We start from the raw sequence: 18135 nt of genomic DNA, 5'->3' as shown, positions 1-18135 counted from the left end.
GCGAGCTAAGCCCAAGATACCCTTTGTACCGCCTTCAACAAATGGACCAATATTGCAAAGGATCTATAGCTCAAATCCAAAAACGTAAACTCTGCCTCACTGGTTGGGCAACTCGAGATGCAACAGGAACTGACATCTTCCCGCAGTGCCTAACGCAACCCCTGAGCACTGACAGGGATCATGAATTCAATAACACAATGTCGACGCTCATAACGGGTCGACCGGGGATGCTGAGAGGATGGCCGAGGGTGGGCGTAGGGGAAGAACGGTGTTGGAAGGTGGTAAGCGCCAGGGAGAATGCACGTCCTGTGTTGACAGGGCGACTTCCAAGCCAAACATGGAATCAGAAACGAGGCTCGATCAATGACAGAAGGACAGGTCGCGTGTCGTAGCCCTCGTCCATTGGTCCCGTCTGCACACCACTGTCCGCACGTTCCACAGCGAGAATGGAATCTTGAGATGGATGTATTAATGCGAAATTTATTGCTTGGTCTAGAGGAAGGGTCCTAATGGGATGGGAGATGCAGTGGTCCTCTACAGGTCCTTTACTCGCTCTTCTCGCCCTATTCACCCAAAAAAACGTCAGCACACCTACCCTCGCCCCAACAAAACGCAGCACATACCTTGATCATGTTCCAGGACCCCACTGTCGTGCCAATCATTCCAGCGGTGAAGAGGACGGCGTAAACACCTGCCAAAAAAGCCGCTCGTTAGAAACCCGGTTCCCGTTCCGACTCTATCCCACCCCTGGTGGTCCACCGCACAAGTCCTACTCTACTCACCAACATAGAGCTTAGCACGGGGTCCGCGCAGAGGAAGAGGTCGGGTGTCGTTCTACAAAACACAATACATTAGAATTCCCGGCCCAGAAAAAAATCGCGAGTGGGTCGTACCTGGTACCTCTTTTGCTTCTCGAGGACGTTGTTAGGGACTACAAAAAAATGTCGCGTCAAATTCCTTTCTCCATTCCAGAAAAGACTTACGGTTGTACAAGGGAGTGAGGAGACCCATTTTGACGCAGCGAGGATTGTGGTTGGTGGAAGGAGCGACTGAGGACGACGCTTGGGTTGATGCAGGGTCAACGCGGGACAAAGCGGAGTTTGGAATGCCGAGACCGCTCCCAGGCCCGTTGCGACTGACGTGACCGTCTCCCCTCGCCGCCGCCAATCAATGTCTACTGACCGCGTTCGCCAGCGAGTACGTCGTCGTCATTCTCCTCACACAAAGTCTCAACAATATGAAATTTTAGGGCATTACAATCTATAGACCCATAATATATGGCAATGTCGCTGTCGCCTTGACCGATGAGGAGCGGGCCAAGTTGCCTGCAAAGGACCACACGCATAGATGGACGGTCGCCGTCCGTAGCGCTGCCAATAAACCTGGTGCAGACCAGGTAGGAGGCGCAGATGACTTGAGCTACTTTATAAAACGTGTCACTTTCAAGTTGCACGATACATATCCCAACCCGACGAGAAGTGAATCTCTCTACCCTCCGTCTCTGACTTTCCTCGCTAATGGAACCTAGATATCGACAAGCCACCGTTCGAGCTATCAGAAACAGGGTACGCGCGGCCCTTCTCCAATACCAACGATTCCTAACATACCATTCCTCAGATGGGGTGAATTCGAAATCGGAATCCGTATCACCTTCATACCAGAGGCAACCGAAAAACCCATGGTCCTGGCTCACCACCTCAAACTCCATCCATGGACAGCAACAGGCGAATCAGAGATCCCACCTCTCGACGTAGCCATCAAACACGGGCCCGTCCACTCCTGGCAATACGACGAAATCGTCTTCAACGATCCTTCAGCCCACTTCCTCAACATCCTCACCCAACACCCTCCTACGCCCCTCCCAAAAATAAGACGAAACCCCGTCCCTTTCAATATCGCAAATCTCGCTTCGTTTGAAGATTCGAAAGGCGGGACACCAGAGTTTTACTCGGGGATGATCCAGGAGGAGGCTGAGCGGCTGGAAGAGGCGCGGAAGAAGGTTATTGCTGAGCAGGAGCGTTTGAGGACCGAGTTGATTGAAAAGGAGAAGGAATTGGAACGGCTGAAGAAACAGCTAATAGCTAATGCTTGATCTCTCCTTCCTTTTCTTACCCCATCTTCTGTATCACCATCCTGTATTATAGGCTGTATAATAGTAATGACGTCTAGAGGTATAATACATTCAAAACACAAGCAAGCAAATCTACTAGTTCCATGGCGCCCATCCAGGGTACATCTTTGACTATAGCCAACCATCAGCGTTCATTGAAATGAACAGAAATACGACTTGAAACATACCAAATTCATTGGATTAGACGCCTCGTTGATCAACGCTTCCACCAAATTCTTCGTCGAGAGCAACTTCTCAGGCTGCTCAAACTGCGAATCCGTATACGGGGTGAACCGGCCCTCAAGTTTCTTCTTGATATCATTCAGAGCATTCTTCGCTATATTCGTAGTCGTCACCGGAACCTGCTGTGCTGAGCGACGACTTCGGTTTTCCTAACACATTGGATCAATTCGAATTCCTCGTTCCCTATTACGGAATCGAGAACATACCTGCTTCCTCTTCTCATCTTCCCATTCAACAAGCGGGTCATGAATGAACGCATCGAGTACACTCATGAGCGAATCCATGTTGTTTCGCAGAAGATCCATAGTCAGCTCGCACGCTATCCGGAACATCCCTGATTGCGCAATAGCGTCAATTACAGAACTTGAATGAAGATACGCGTTGGTCCCTAGATGCTTACCTTCAACTCCAGTGACCCCAAGTCCATCCACGATATTCTGTGTCAAGCGGAATGGTACGCGTTCAGGGGTAAGAAGCACTTTGCCCTGTCATGAGTGAAACCAAAGTTTATTAAGACCGGACCCGTAAACTCAAAGCGAACATACCTTCTCGAACAGACAATTGAAATCGATATGGACAGCATCGCCCGTAATCACGTCCAGGAGGATATTTTCGCAATGTCGATCACCAAGCCTGAGTGCAGAACACGCATCAGCCATTCTATGCACACGACCTCTAATTCAGGGGAAGAAACCACTCACCCAAGAATCCATCCCACAATCGACATAACAGCCGCAGTCCGCGCATAGTTGGTTCTATTCTCCAACCAAGCCGAAGGGTCTGGGAACGTTTCAATGAACCACTGATGGAACACCGGGGGGAACCTACACGCAAAACGGCCCGAGTCCAAGTTAAAAAGATATCAGGGAAGAGAGAAGAGAAGAAAAACTTACATCGGGAGAATCTTTTTAACGAAGATGTTTCCTGCATCAGCCGCTTGAGCGTCTTTGATCTTGTTACACTGTGCTTCCAGTTCAGCTGTCTACGAAGGAAGTTCCATTTTAGTGATTCAACGAAGTTGGGGTCAAATGAAAAGGTTCTTACCCATGTCTTGATTCTTCGAGCCTCGTAGTACTTGAATAAGATCGGCCGAAGAGGCGAGGTGTTCTGTACCCATTCAATACAGCCACATTCTTCGTTCAGCGGGACTACAGCGTATGTCCTGATATCTGTAGAGCATAGAGAGGGTCAGCGCGGGAGAACAAGACCCATGAAAGAAAACGTCCACATACACAGCTTCCTCCTTCGAGCATCAGCGTTGGCCTTCAGCAATCTGTTGATGATTGTATCGAAGTCCATCAAACGGGCATCTTTGCGAAGGTCATCTTTAGGCTTAATCAACATGATGTATTCCCCTCCGTCGCTCCCGGTAATCCATATCTTTCTCGGCCTCGCCATGGACCTCATGACGTCGATTTCGTCTGAGAACTCTGCAACAATCCATGAATATTTGACCCCACAGGAACGAAGAAATAAAGTATACCTTTGAAGGTAGGTGCATCGTCCGGGAAGGGTTGGTGGGTTCCAGCAGCAGAAGAAGAAGAAGGAAGGCTGACGGTGAGCGACACCAGCAAGGGAATCAGGAGCGAACATTCCCCTATTGCCTTCAGACGGGGAAACAACTTGGGCATAGAAAGACTGTGCTCTTTTGAGACGGGGTATTCGCACAGGGCTAGCATTTCATTGGCCATGACGTGCAAATCGGAAATGAGCCTTGAGATTCTCGCCGAACTTGATGGAGAACTCTAAGGTATTGTTAACCGTGTTCTAGACATGCCCTAGAATTAAACGCCCACCTTTGCTTTCTCCAATATGACCCTGCCCCGAGTCAACCGATTGTGCTTTGTCGATTTGATGACGCCTGCAAACAGCCATAGCGCCTGGTCGGGGTATTCTTGGATGATCGAGACAATCAATTGGGACACCAAGTTGTAGACCTTGTCCACGGGATGACAAACGCGAGAAACAATTTGAGGGAAGGCAGTAAACCACTACAAGGTATAATTGGACAAAGGTGAGTAAGGAGCATTGGTCGAGCGCTTAAGCATTCACCTTGTAGGCTGGTATATCTTTGATGGCCGAAGCCACCACTTCGTTCATCTTGTTAAACACGTCAGTTCCAAATATATTCTTATCTTCTCCATTGTCGAGCCAGACAGTCAGCAAGCGAGGGATGGTTTGATAGATGAACTTTGTTCCATAACGGGTTGCGCGAGAATAGTTTCTGAGCATGTGCATATTCATCTTCAGCCTGGAACGGATGTCAGGGGCGGAGAATCGGTGTGGGGAATTGATACTGACCGTCTTGCGTCGGTGGGCTTGAGGTCCTTTGCAGAAGCATCATAGAAATTACCAAAGTAGAAGTGGGAGCTTTCCCATCTGAAATGGTTTTAAGAATTAATCAGCGAGTGCAGTGAAATCGACGCACCTCTTGTCCAACTCTGTCGCCCGTTTGAATGCCTCTAGGAGAGGGGTGCCATCGAATCTTCCCGATTCACTCATCCACCGCGCGCGCCACAGGAAAAGCTGACAATGGGATAAACAAAGGAATGCTGATGAGATCCAGAAAACCTACCTTGTGTTTCGTGTTCACGACCTCGTCGTCGAGAGTAAGGTCAAGCACATTTCCGCTGGATATCAGACCAAGCGATTGCATGTGGCTTTCCAATTCGCGGACAGCCTTCATTATAAAGTCACCGGAGGCTTTCATAAGTTTCGCGCTCTCGAGGAACCAGAGAGGGGTCCCGCTTTGTCGCGCTTGCAATATGGCACTATACGCCGTCGGCCAATGGCCAGCCTTGCGAGCGACTTTGGCACTCGACAACCACGCTTTCCCCACCTCTTTCACGAGATCTGGGCTTGTCCCTGGCCTGAAATGGAAGAAAGTCAGACGAGATCGAAAGGCTAGCGGTAGTGCGCACATGAGGGAGAAGCCAATCCTACGTGTACTCAGAATGGGTTCGAGGTTTCGGAATGTCGGGAGCACATTTTCCAATCGGTCCGCAAGGATTGAAGATAACCGCGTCAACGCTTGTTTTCGACGCGTGGATGACGATGGTAGATTTCTCGTGGTGTTGTGTATCAATTCCAACTCGTAGAGATGGTGAAGGCTGAGAGCTGCCTCGTATGACCGAGCGTAGCCATTGACGCCTGCTGCGCTTATCGGGGCTCCGAGGGTGAGACGCGCGAGAGACAATGCATCAGATATAGCTTGAGGATCGCCTTTGCGCATGGCAAGCATAACTTTTGCCATCATAACAGGGACCGAAGTCGAATCCGCTGTATTGACGAGAGCTTCAACGTCGTCCCATGCTCCGACCATCAACAGAGTCTCCGTGTGGAAATCGATGACATCTGCCTGCCATTCAGGATGGCTGGTTAGTATGCCTTTGACATGATTGCGCAGGGTATCTACACAGAACTTAAGCATGCAGTGAATACTACAGGGAGGATACTTACCGTAATGTCCTAGGTTGCGTAGGCAGCGAAGAAGACCTTGGTGATATTCCAGGTTATCGGGAGACTCCTGCAGTCGTACCTCCCAGCAACTTTGAGCCGACGTCCATTGTCCAATGCTTTCATGCTCTCGAATCTGGTGCTCCAAAGACGGCGATTGAATCAGCGCGGTGATGCCCTCCATGCCATCAGGCTGGTCCAGATGAGCGTATATTTCGTGGATGGTGTCGTAGTACGGCTCTAGATTCTTGTTGTTATCCAGTTCCTTGAGAGCGTGAATCTGCTGCTCAAAGTTCATGAGGGCTCTCGCATAGGCCTTGCACTGGAACGCAGCTTTTGCAACCAAGTGTTTATCCAAGTTTGACAGGATGGAATCCAGTCGAAGGAGTTGTTCTTGACTCTCTCCCAGTGCAACAGAGGCACGCGCTCGCTTGGTTTCGCTTTTCTGTTTCGTCGTAATCTCTCGCCTCATGATATGTGCCCATCTGTTCAGATGATCTAAGAGCGTGAATATAGCCTGTCAAGGAATATTAACGCCTGGGTCACAGAGGATGACTATGCTACATACCTGTGCACTGAGAATCTTCTTGTCATGCGTCGATGTGCTGCTCGGGTCTACTTGGTCTTCCAGAACAATCCGGATCTCCGTGCGGATGTCCTCTGCGTCATCCGGCTCGCCCGATATGAGGATGTTGAGGATCAAGTGAGGCAGCAAGTGAGTGGCAAGAACCACGTCCTTGCTGCGCACCACAGACTGAAACACCCCAAATATTTTTCGAGCGGAATCTCCAGATACCCTCGAGATTAGATGGGTGACCCAGAGTTGGAGCCATTCACGATAAGTCGATTGCGTGGGGTAGACCGGAAGCTTGACGGCGGGAACAGTGTTAGAGAAGGAGAAGCGACCTTCCAGCAACGGCGTCACCGCATTCATCACCTCCTTTTTCAGCCCCGCCCAGCGATTCCGCGTCCTCAGCGGGACAGCTCTTCCCGAGTTGACGAGGTCTGAGGTAAATCCACAGAGCTTGAGGAGCTCCTGGATTGGATACGCAAGGTTGGTTTGGAATTTCATGTCGCTTGTCGATCGGAAGGCGTCGACCAGTTCTTCGATAAGGTTGATGATGAATTGGTACGTCTCGTTCTCGTCGGTAAAGTTCCTGAGGACAATGGTATCTGCTCGTCTAGCGGGGAGTTGGAATCGGTAGGGATCGAGGGCACCAAGGATACCAATGCATTCGTAGGCGACCAGACGCAACGACTCGGTCAGGTCACCATCTCTTGCAGCGGCGGAATAAACAGTCGAGATAAGGCGACCAATCATTGGGTCAAACATGTCGTCTTCCAAGAGCTCATGCAAAAGCGCAGGGTCTCCTGTTTGCATGAATCGCTTCAGTTCCTCGAGAGCAAGGGTCGCGATGGTCAGATTGCTGCTGGAACATCGATCGAGTAACTTCTCGAGGCTGTCGCGCGGGGGAAGTGGGTGGCGGAGTTGGGAAAGGTGAAAGTGAAGAGGCTTCAAGTCGTCGATGATGGATAGATCAGGAAGGTCGTCGAGGTAGTGGATAAGGTCATCTTTCAGGCGACCGAATGCCAGCTGCAACGATTCGACGATGATCTTGCGGGCCCTGTCGCTTAGGTTGGGCCACGCTGACACAAATGCTGAGCACGTAGATCCTAGGTGTGGGCCAAGGTCCTTGGAGTCAATGGTGACGAGGTATTCATGCCAGCTTTCTAAAGTGACTTCAGCGAGCTCTGCGACAGACAATGAGGTCTGGAATATCGCCATAATCTGATTAGGACAGTTAGCCGTGTACCTTTGCCGAGGGTGTGCACACATACTTGAGACGAGAGGCTGTGGATTGGAGGCCCCACCAGTGAGATGAAAACCCCGATACTGCGAATGATCTGCTCCTTTGCTTCCACACTTTTCTTTCCATGAACATCTTGCAGTGTGTCGATAATCTTCGACATGATCCCAAGCATCTGAGTAGCAAGGAACTCGCTTGGGTTCGCCTTCTGGCTGATAGATATTGTCCCCTTTTGGAGGGCGGTTTCAACCTTCTTCACAGCGTTCAACGCCTATCGGGACGCTGGTCAGTGACAGGCCCTATGCGATACCACAGAAAATCTTACTTGGTGCCTGCTCTGAGGGTCATCAACCCCCATTCTGATAACCAGTTCCGTCAAAACCGACGTGGTGTGTCCAGGGAGAATGGTCTGAAGACTAATCTTTGCGTCTCGTGAGTCTTCATTGAAGATGCCGATCAAGAAGGCGACTGCTTTGTTGGTTTGTGGAACTGTCGGCAGTAGGAGGATGGGGACGAGGATCTTATCAAGAGAGTCGAGGATTGTCGTGCTGCGATTCTTGCCTAGGCTATGGGCGATGAGATCAACTCCCTTCATGTCACATCTGAGGAGAACGTCGGGCAATGCTTTGGCGTGATGCCTAGAGATAAACTCTTCGATATTCAGTTGCATCAGGCGACATAGCTCGGTTAGCAACGTCGGCTGGGTCGAAAGGCGTTCAAAGACGATCTTCACTACTCTGTCGAAATGTGGTGACAAGAGGGAGTAGATGCTCTTTTTATGATGCCTTGAGATATTCAATAACTACTCAACTGGTCAGCAAAACGGGAAAAGGGAGTTCGTAGGGGAGCTTACCTGCGTGCATGCCAGGCTGTGTAATAGGAGATTGCTTTGGCCGAGCTGAAGGATCAATAGGCACAGAGTGGAACCCAGGATGAAGGGATTGGCAGTTCTGCGAAGATTTTAGATCGGCAATAGAGTAGACGTCAACAGAACTTACTTTCCCAAAGACCCGACCGAAATGAGCAGCGTTTCCTTGATAGAATGCCTGCACCCTTCGAACACCTGGTACAGTCGGTGGAAGAAGTTCTCTATGTTCTGCCGGGATGCCAAGGTATTTCCAGAATAGAACTCGACAACAGCTTGAAGTGTTAGACTGTAGTTCAAATGAATACTGTGCAGGAAGAAACGCGAAGGTAACACTCACCCTGCTTGAACGCGGACCGCACGGTCATCGTCTGTTACACCCCGGGTGATCATCTCCAATACCGGTTCATCGGGCTCCTCTTCGTTTCGGTGCTTCAGGACCGGTAGCAATACACTATACACCTCTCTTCGCACTGATGGGGTAACCTCGTCTGCAGGCCCAGCTAGCAGAGCCTGGAGAATGGGTACATAGAACCCCAATAAACTGGGACCGCTGGCATTCCGGAAAGTGGTGCAACTCTCCCCGGTGCATACAACTAATAGGCATGGCAACTTTGCGAGATTCCGGGCAAGTTTAATCCTCGACTCGTCGTCGGCCTGTGACAATGGCCTTTGTAGGATTAGACAACGCAACGTGGACAAACAAGGGGTCACTTACCTGCTGAACCTTTCGGCAACGTCAGCAAGGATCCGTCGGAGAGTGTAAGGCTCGTTAGGGCGGAAATCATCATCCATCCATGTTATGGAGTCTGGGGAGATGATGGCTTGCACGAGCTCCTGCACTTGGCGACGCCAGACGTGGTCCTTTAGGTTCATACGCGCTTGAGTTGATCCTGCAGATGGCTTCGGCTGGGTAGCCTTGATCAGCGTTCTGGGAGGTTCGATTGCATGGCCAAGGGTGGCCTGTAGATGCTTCAGCACCAGAGGAAGGAGCTCCTTGTCGATGCCGGATAACGAATGCTTCAGGTACGAAATTGCCAGTGTCTATGGAGGATGAGTCCCCATAACATCCAAAGAGGGTGAAAAACTTACATGGACTTGTGGGTTTCGTTCGTCGTTTGGACTGGCGTTTAGACAACCCAGGGCTTGATAAACGACGGCTCTTGAGGCGGTTGAAAACGGTCGGTCAAATGATTGATTCAACAAGACATCCAACGTTGTCGTGTTGCCGTGGATTGTTCCATCATACCGGGAATGAAGGAGCCTCTCCTGCATGTAAGAAAATAAAGGACCTGTGTCGCTGAGCGTTTCAAGAACGACCTGGAAAAGTTTTCCAAGCCATCGTATCCGCCTGTCGTTGGTGAAGTGACATGATGGGCTCAGAATGTAGTCGAATACCCGTCTCGCGGATTCGACAAGGAGTCTGCGCTCCGTTCCAAGATAAAGCTGGACGACTGAAGGGGATGACAACAGCGGCAGTAAAGATTCTAACATCGTCGTCAACAAGACTATCCCATCTTCCGAAAACTTCAAACAGATTAGCAGGGGTCTTCCCAGGTTCCGCTGCGAATCCCTCAGTACAGCAGCATCGACATGGAGGTGGTGGACCTTACAGTGTATTCAGGCACCTCTTGTACCCTCGTGACATCGAACATTTGCACAACGATAGGGTAGGATAATTGGTCGATATTGTTAGTTAGCTCTTGGTCCAAAGGTCAGTACAATCGATTTGTGAATGACAATGGCAATCAAACGCACTATCGGTCAATTCCACAACCTCATTCACCATCTCTCGCAGTACCTTTAGGGCCTCTGGGTTCTGGAATTTCTGCGCTTCGGCAAATTGGTCTGAAGAGATTGAACGAGCCGGGGCTGGGAGACGAGGGAAGGGCTTTGGGAGCCCTGAAAGCACTTCCGCCAACACCTCCAGTACACTGTTTCTCAATTTGCCTGGTGAAGGTTGGATCTCGTCGTCCGGTTCGACCACGTCCATCCAAAGTCCCAACGTGTACCCAATATCCACCAGTCTACAGAAGACGATTTTGACGGAGTCGCGCATGTAGTGGTAAATGCTCGGCGACTGAGTTGCAAACATCATCTGGATAAGGGCAAGCAGACCCTCTGTGAGGGGAATAATCTCCTCCATCAGGTCGGCCCATGCTCGTGTCGTGTGCGGCGACGCATATCCACAAAGAAAAGATTGGGCGACCTCGAGAACACGGTGCGAGGCGTCAGCTGGGTCGAATCCTTCAGGGCGCCGCTTCAGGTCTTCGAGCACTTGGTTCAGGCTTTTGAACAGTCCTGAGTTTTTGAAGTTCGATGAGTTGGCATTCGCTGCGCCATCTAGTTCAGTCGTCGCTTTGGAGGCATTTGTCGACATTGTACGCGTTTCGAGGACATTTGGAGGAACCTAATGGTGTCGAATCATTGAGAGTCACAACAGTCAAAAGAATCTCAAACGCGTCAATTCTGTGTTCAATGACTTTCTCACGGTCGCGACCAGGCCCGAGAATCTCGGGCGACCAAACGAAGACATGGCGAGGACACCGGTAGACATAGATAGGTATAAGAGGTATAAACGACGTGAGTCTCTACTCCTGGTACGGGTAACCGAATTTTGGCTGATCTTTCCTTCTCCATAGCTTCTTCCTGGTGATAGAATTGGCGGTCAGGGTTAGGTCTACCAGAGGACACAGGATACTCACTTCTTTTTGGTAGGGAGATGCTCGGCAAAGACTTCAATACAATGTTTGGCTTTGAATTCACGAATGAACCGAGGGTCCCTGGAGTTAATCTGGTAAGTCTTAGGCGACCGTTGTAAATCAAGATACGCACCAGAGCTCACTGGCGATTCCCAGGTCCTTGCAGCACCTCATTAAAGCGTTGCTTTTGCATCCCTCCGTGGCTGTAGGAATACCAGAGGGATCAAAATACTCTTGTTCTCCTCGGGCAACCGCGACAAGTCTAAGAAGTTCATTAAAGAGGGGAAGTAAATCGAGAGCTAGGTAATACATACCGTCCTAAGCACACTAGAGCATACTCTCTGCTTACAATTTTGGGCCCGACACTAGTCTCGCTCCGAGGAGCAAGACCCCACCCTCCAGGGCCGAAAGCCTTGTTCAAAATCCTTCGATACTTAATCTCGGGAAGGTAGAGTAGACCATCTGAGCATAGTTAGCCCTCGGTTATACCAGGGAGCTTTAGTTATTCACCTGGCTTTATTTCGATGTCGTCAGGGTGCAGTTCTGCCATCAAAACATTGGCAACCTCAGGTGGGAATGGTTGGACAGATAGTCCATGGTAACTTCTCGACCAATCTGTAGCCCCGTCGTTGCCCACAGCGTCGGGTAGTGGATTTTCTATCCCTGGAGCGGCCGGGGTTTGCGTTGTCGTCTTATCTGCGGACGCCGGTTGGGCCTTGAGGGCGTCATTTCGTTTCGTCGGGGTGGTAATGAAGGTCGCTCGATGTAGGGCACCGAATTGAACGCGGTTTATTGAGCTCCTGATAATGTAGTTCGACGTACGATGGGCGGACACCGCCCTTGTGGTTGCGGCTGCTGCCTGGAAGAAGCGGTTGGACATGGTTGGGCGGAAGACGCGTGAACGCGTTGGAGCCTTTGCCATGTCACCGAGCGGCATCAAAAACCGGACCGTTTCCATTGCCTGCGTCCGAGTCGGGATCCTAAGAGAGCATCGAGGAGAACTCTCCAGTGAGCGGAAACTCATAAATGTGGAGACGGAATGGCCATCAAGCTTAAACCTCGCCGAAAGCTCTGGAGAATTCTCCCCAACGGAACTCGATCTCTGGGTGACGAAGATGTTTCGCGAAAACGAGAAAGCTCCAATGTATTCTGAGGCTATATTTTATTCCACATCGCGTCGTTGCTGCATTAAACATCCATCCTCCTCTGAGCTGAATCCAGCTGAACGAGATAGCAGGGACAGAGGGGCAAATTCTAGAGGCCCAACGTGCGAGGTTTCATGAATTACTTTCAGAGGATCGTGAACGACCTCCCGAATTTGTAGGACCATCCGTGTCGAGAAAATGGCGTGTAAGGTGGCCTGATAGCTATTGGAGAAGGGAAATTAGCAGCGGCTAATCGGGTACCTCCGCTGGTTAAACCGCACCTGCTAAGAAGATAGAGATGGTTCTGGGAGGAGGGGTTAGATTAAGCGTCACAACCATCAAGGATGACTTACAGGGGAGATAGCGGCCATTAAGATATTCCCTATTGATACAACTTCGGGTTGAAGGAGGTTGAGTTGAAAGCGGATACCGAGGACACCCGATCCATCGGGAGTGAAGGTCGCGGGTCACGGGTCGCGGGTCACGGTTCGAGGGTCGAGGGTCGAATGTCGCTTTAACTTGAAAGAAGAGAGTAAATAACCTCACTACGTTCTTGTAGATCACCTTCAATGGTTTCAGACATTAGACTTGGGCCCTAGTAGGGTCTTTTCCTGTCAATGCTTGGTCCACGGCATAGGTGACAGACATTAGTGCGACGTCCAAAGGTGAGCTGTATCTCAGCAATGTCGTCGTCTCTCAACCTCGCAAGTGTCATCTCGGAGCTGGCAGGTCATTCTGAGCTTGTCTACACTGTCTCTCTCGATGATATCATTCGGTTTATCTTGACACTGCTCGCCAAGCCTGTACTGGCACTTTCTACAATCAATACACACCCCGGGATCCCCAGAAGCTAATTCCTTCAAATGTTCACGACATTCTATAAGCCTGCCTGGAGATACCAGACACGCCCTTAAAGACCATATGGGACATCTTTCGCGATCAAGTACGGTCAACTGAACACCACACTCTCAAGTTACATAATAGGGACACTCGCTACCTTCCTCTATTCCTCGAAGAGTAATGGAAATTAACAGAAAAACACTTGGACCAGCAAAGTAACGACGACGACGACGACGAGAGTAGAGCTAATTATCGCGCGCATCGCTCGTTTGTCCAAGCGCGAACCCACGACCTGTGACCCGCGACCTGTGACCCGCGGCCTTTGATCCCGGTGGGCCGGGTTTTCTGCGGATACCAGACACCGAGCTACAGCCACTCACCAACAATCGCAATGATGTAGAAGGTCCCATTGCGATAGAATACCTCCAGTATCCTATTGCGACGATTAATGTGCTTCATGAAAACAAAGAAGAATGTCATGGCCATCATTACTGGCATTGTAAGTGTGGTAAGCTAAACCAAAGAAGCATTTCCGAGAAAAGCGTCGACTTACAGATCTCGTTGGCCGCGATAATGCCCCATGCAATAGACACCAAATTCCCCCGACCGCTCTGGATCAGTGCACAGGAGTAGATCTCGCGCCCAGGCCTGGGCACGGTGACTGTGGTTGTGGATGTTGAGTTCGAACGAACAAATCGGGCAAGTAGTAGGGAAAGACTGACATGTCAAGCTCAGTATATGCCAGATAAGGAGTCCAAACACAATCCCTAGGGAGACCTAACATCCGTACCATTAGCGAACCTAACTCCTCGAATTACTAGACTTAAAGAACATACCACAAAGTAGCCAATAAGAGAGTATTTTAGACATTTGGAACGTCCTCCAACTGCATACACCCGGACGAACAAAAGTGCTTGAAATCAATCAGAATTAGAATCGCGTGAGCCCACAACGTTGGAATATAACCCACCTTCCGCAAGAACAACGATTGCAACTGTTAGAACTGCACGAATGCCGTCACCTGTAAGACTGTGATATGAAAATTGAGGGATTTACTTGCGGGAGAAGATAGCTAAACGTCTCCGACAACTCTGAAAGTGCAGAACGCTAATGAGCAATCGACGAAAGTCGTGGTGAAGGCCTCTGCCGTACCTGCTCATCAATAATGTTATTCTCCACTTCCGACAGCTTCAATTGGCTGGCCTACCATGATGTTTGGAGAATACTTACAGCCGAAGCTCAGAGCAAAAAAACCGAGTGGAACGTAGCGAAGGGTATAGAATAGGCATTTGACGAGACTGAACTTCCGAGTGCCCGAAGTCCACATAATGGATATCTTTCGAGGGTACCGTTAATGATATCATCAACAGGCTAGTACCCTTTGGTTACGGTTTGATACTTACTTCCAAAGGTAGAGTTTCGAGGTAGTCGACAATCTGATTAACGGAACTCGAGTCAAAGCCATACATGGGGAAGGAGTTGAATTTACGCACCCAGAGGCTTAAACATGATGCTAGCAGAGGCGATGAGGAAGCTGTTCCGACGAAATCAGTTGAGCCAACGTACTTTCGACAAGCTTCGCGTTGTGTGTTAGTGTAAACCTTCACGAATTACTGCAGCACCAGACACCGACCTTCGCGACTAGTTCAGTACGCGCAATATCCGCCCGAATGCTCGATTCTAGGTCCATTGCATGCGACGTGTAAAGGTGAGGGTGCCACCGAATGAAATGGACGATGGGGAACCTGGTAGAGAACCCGTCCAAGACATCCCTGAGGGTGGCAGGTTAACTAGGCACTTCAGGCGGACTAACAACATCCCCGACCAATGCTTACATCGCCACAGTGGACAATACCCGAGGTTTTCATATTCTCACCCAACGCCGGTGGAAACTGCGGCACGATCGCAAGTGCTTTCGGGTATTCTACGGCGCAAAGGCTTCATATGTCATTGGGGGTTGTTGAGGAAACACGATGATGGCGGACATGCTGTGAGTGAAGAGCATGCATTCCATGAGGATGCGGCTCGTCAAAGGCTGGGCCCAGGGAAAGCAAGTCCCAAACTCACGTTATGCATATCGGAATCAGTGACTTGCAGTCATTCTGGTAGTGGAGGCCAAGTCGAGTACTCTATAGGACCAGAGAGTCCAGAGATATTGGATCAACGAGACAGCCACCGTTACGTACCAGCAAGAAACGTGGTGGGAGGCTGCGCATGCGCAGTCTTGGACTCTTGGATGATGAGATGGATGACAAGTGACTCAGCAAGTTGGTACGATCGCCCGCTTGGAAGAAACGATGAAAATTCTCTATCAATCGAGCAATAAGCATAGCTTTTATCAGCCGGAGATGCTCTTCCGAGTGGTATGGGCCGACTGGGACAAGGGAGACAAAGGGACGAACTCCAGGGCTCCTATGTGTGTCTGCGCAGTTTCCTGATCAACTGCCGAAGTAGTACCATTAGCGGCTTCCCGGATTTGGAGAACCATGCGTGTCGAGAAGACGGCGTGCAAGGTTGCCTGCCAGCTGACGGTGTATGGTAAGTCGAGACTCTAATACTTCTGTTAGACAAATTGCACCTGGTCAAAAGGTAGACGAATCTCTGGGGAGAGTTGCAAGAATAAGCACCAGCGGAGGAAACGACAGGAAAGGACATACTGGAGCAATCACTGCCGTCAGAATGTTCCCTGTCGACACGGCTTGAGGGGAAAAGTATTGAAGTGAGAGAGGCTCCTTTATCAATAGAACGAAGGTACTCACCGACAATTGCCATTATATACAATGTTCCATTTCGATAGAACACCTCTAGTATCCGATTTCGATAATTGTTGTGCTTCTTGAACACAAACAGGAGTGTCATGGACATCATAACTGGCAAATAATCGATGGTTTAGTGAGATGATATCGATTGAAACAAATTGTCAAGAATGGCCCTTTGAGGCACTTACGGATCTCGTTAGCAGCAACAATGCCCCATGCTATTGAGAGTAGATTTCCTTGGACACTTCGAATGAATCCGCAGGAATAGGCTTCAAGTCCAGGTATAGGTTGGCTGACTGACGCGGACAGTTAAAGGTCAGTGCTATTGGAAATGGGAGAAGGACTAACACGTTAGGCTTGTTGAATGCCAAATCAAGAGGGCAAATGCTACGCCGATGGAGACCTAGTACAGGTACGAACAGTGAGGGTCAAACTCGCCGTAGTGTGGAACATACCACAAAGTAGACAACGAGAAAGTATCTGAGGTTTTTCGAACGACCACCAATCGCATACACTCGGATGAATAGCAATGCTATAATCTTTGTGGATTAAATGTTCCAGGCTTGGGTCGAAAACTCACCTTCGGCCAAAGCGACAATGGCGACCGTTAGGACTGTGTTCCAGAGCGGCGGAATAAGTCTCCAGTGCAATCATGAAAAGGTTTCACTCACGGGAGAATAGAATCAATCGTCGCCTGCAACTCTAGGAAGGCTGCAAATTCCACAGGTGTTCGTCCATAGCCAGTAGAAAATTCGCGTACCCTTTCGTCGACGAGTTCATCTTCAACTGATCCAAGCACAGTACTAGTTCAACGTAACAGGTCGGTAAGTAGACCCACGAAGAAAACTCACGGGCCAAGCCAAGCGCAAAGAATGCGAACGGTAGGTATCGTAGGCTATAGAATAAGGATTTCACTAGACTGAACTTGTTTGCACTTGATGTCCACATGACGGATATCTTCGTGGTCGAGAGTAGTATCGGGAATGGCTCTTGGCACCGTTTTGAGACTCACTTCGAGTGGCAAAGTTTCGAGGTAGTCGGCAATCTAATCATTGATTAGTTGCATTCTTGCCAAGTAACGCAAACTTGAAGGATGAAACGCCCACCCATAGCACTAAACATGACGCTGAAAGCCATCGGTTAGCATATAGTCCGCAAAACCAAACGGACTAACTCGCTCACTTTCAACAAGCTGTTCGCTGTGTGTCAGCGGGGTTCCATCGTCCAAACCACTGTGTACATACATTCGAGACAAATTTAGTTCGCGCAACGCTCTCGACGCTCAAATCCAAATCCATCGTCAACCGTCCTGCAAAGCGCCCGTGCAAACGTCGTTATTGCGCGATCGTCGCCCGGCTAACACGGCAAAGTGTTGAAGTTCTGTTAGAGAAAGAGAGGGAGAGAGAAAGGGAGAGAGGGAGGGAGAGAGGGAGGCTGGCGGGTCGGGCTTATACACCTTCAATTCCGTGAAGCTTTGAAGTTCACAACTCCTTCCTACCCGGCGAAAGCTGCTGCGACATGATCGGAAGTCCTTTTGGTATTCTGCGGGGCGAGCACTTGGCCGGTTACGTTTGAGGGGAACTTGAAGGGGCTGTGGTTGTTAAGGCAAGGAGCGCAGCTGTCGATGTCGTTGATGAAACATGAAACGAGAATTTCAATAAGAAAGGAGGCTTGGTTGGTGAAATCCCTGAAGTTGGACAGTGGCCACAGTCGTCGACGGGGTGAATCAATTTCTCCTGAGCGGTCCACTAGAGAACAAGCACCGCGGCAAGGGAAGCCATGGAGCGGCGAACGGCTGGATGGTCAATGATGGCTGTTCTTGGTCGAGGTGATGAGCTCACCATAAAGTGAGGATGCCCCGTTGACATTGATATTGGTAAGAGAGGAACAGAAAACCTAAGTCCAACTTGAATGCTGTGTCAGTCAATGGGCGCCTCGGGTGCATGACGACTGAAATCAAAATGAACGACAGGAACATTCGTACTATACAGATGTGACTGTTGTACACGGCGTCCATCCCCCGTTTTTGTCATCATCGACCAAGCAGGCCGTAAACGTTTAAACTGCGGTTCCTTCGCAAACGATTTGCAATAGCCGCGTAGACGTCACTCGTGTATCGGACGGACTAAGCAAGGTCTCATAAGTATCGATAAACGTATGCAGGGATGAAACCTACTCACTGATAGTTGTATCAAGGCGAGCAGAGT

At 49.9% G+C, this 18135-nt stretch overlaps 5 protein-coding genes across 5 annotated transcripts; 1 reads left to right on the top strand and 4 right to left on the bottom strand.

Annotated features, from left to right (window-relative positions):
- Positions 1–460: 460 nt before the first annotated feature.
- On the bottom strand, positions 461–1011 carry CC1G_08128 (hypothetical protein; the record flags this gene model as incomplete). Its single annotated transcript, XM_001837522.2, has 5 exons — positions 461–563; positions 624–691; positions 783–834; positions 894–931; positions 984–1011. The coding sequence occupies 5 exons, from the start codon at positions 1009–1011 to the stop codon at positions 546–548; spliced, it is 204 nt and encodes a 67-aa protein (XP_001837574.1). The 3' UTR covers positions 461–545.
- A 159-nt stretch (positions 1012–1170) lies between these two features.
- Positions 1171–2092, top strand: CC1G_08127 (YEATS family protein; the record flags this gene model as incomplete). The annotated part of the gene is made up of 4 exons (XM_001837521.1): positions 1171–1197; positions 1250–1478; positions 1529–1565; positions 1618–2092. The coding sequence occupies 4 exons, from the start codon at positions 1171–1173 to the stop codon at positions 2090–2092; spliced, it is 768 nt and encodes a 255-aa protein (XP_001837573.1).
- A 114-nt stretch (positions 2093–2206) lies between these two features.
- Positions 2207–10862, bottom strand: CC1G_08126 (atypical/PIKK/ATR protein kinase; the record flags this gene model as incomplete). Its single annotated transcript, XM_001837520.2, has 26 exons — positions 2207–2242; positions 2299–2502; positions 2560–2687; positions 2754–2838; positions 2899–2986; positions 3055–3177; positions 3247–3335; positions 3398–3522; positions 3586–3783; positions 3837–4098; positions 4150–4344; positions 4406–4604; positions 4655–4732; positions 4782–4879; positions 4929–5223; positions 5275–5764; positions 5813–6326; positions 6378–7598; positions 7649–7888; positions 7943–8419; positions 8471–8567; positions 8616–8771; positions 8823–9152; positions 9201–9526; positions 9575–9936; positions 10241–10862. The coding sequence occupies 26 exons, from the start codon at positions 10860–10862 to the stop codon at positions 2207–2209; spliced, it is 7038 nt and encodes a 2345-aa protein (XP_001837572.2).
- A 211-nt stretch (positions 10863–11073) lies between these two features.
- Positions 11074–12064, bottom strand: CC1G_08125 (mitochondrial genome maintenance protein; the record flags this gene model as incomplete). Its single annotated transcript, XM_001837519.1, has 5 exons — positions 11074–11131; positions 11188–11265; positions 11318–11446; positions 11499–11646; positions 11695–12064. The coding sequence occupies 5 exons, from the start codon at positions 12062–12064 to the stop codon at positions 11074–11076; spliced, it is 783 nt and encodes a 260-aa protein (XP_001837571.1).
- Positions 12065–12346: 282 nt separating this feature from the next.
- CC1G_08124 (hypothetical protein) lies at positions 12347–17226 on the bottom strand (the record flags this gene model as incomplete). Its single annotated transcript, XM_001837518.2, has 27 exons — positions 12347–12551; positions 12611–12633; positions 12683–12711; positions 13550–13660; positions 13723–13830; positions 13892–13946; positions 14006–14082; positions 14140–14190; positions 14248–14260; positions 14322–14347; positions 14400–14505; positions 14573–14605; positions 14663–14682; positions 14736–14745; positions 14803–14941; positions 15572–15694; positions 15748–15770; positions 15827–15855; positions 15929–16039; positions 16117–16220; positions 16509–16541; positions 16600–16714; positions 16780–16885; positions 16941–16973; positions 17035–17054; positions 17111–17120; positions 17173–17226. 27 exons carry the CDS (start codon positions 17224–17226, stop codon positions 12347–12349), a joined length of 1767 nt encoding a protein of 588 aa, XP_001837570.2.
- Between the last annotated feature and the right edge of the window lie 909 nt (positions 17227–18135).

The sequence above is a fragment of the Coprinopsis cinerea genome (assembly GCF_000182895.1).
Source record: "Coprinopsis cinerea okayama7#130 chromosome 5 map unlocalized cont3.5, whole genome shotgun sequence".
Classification (NCBI taxonomy): domain Eukaryota; kingdom Fungi; phylum Basidiomycota; class Agaricomycetes; order Agaricales; family Psathyrellaceae; genus Coprinopsis; species Coprinopsis cinerea.
The sequence above is the reverse complement of the archived record's forward strand: the minus strand, read 5'-3'. Positions and strand labels throughout refer to the sequence as shown.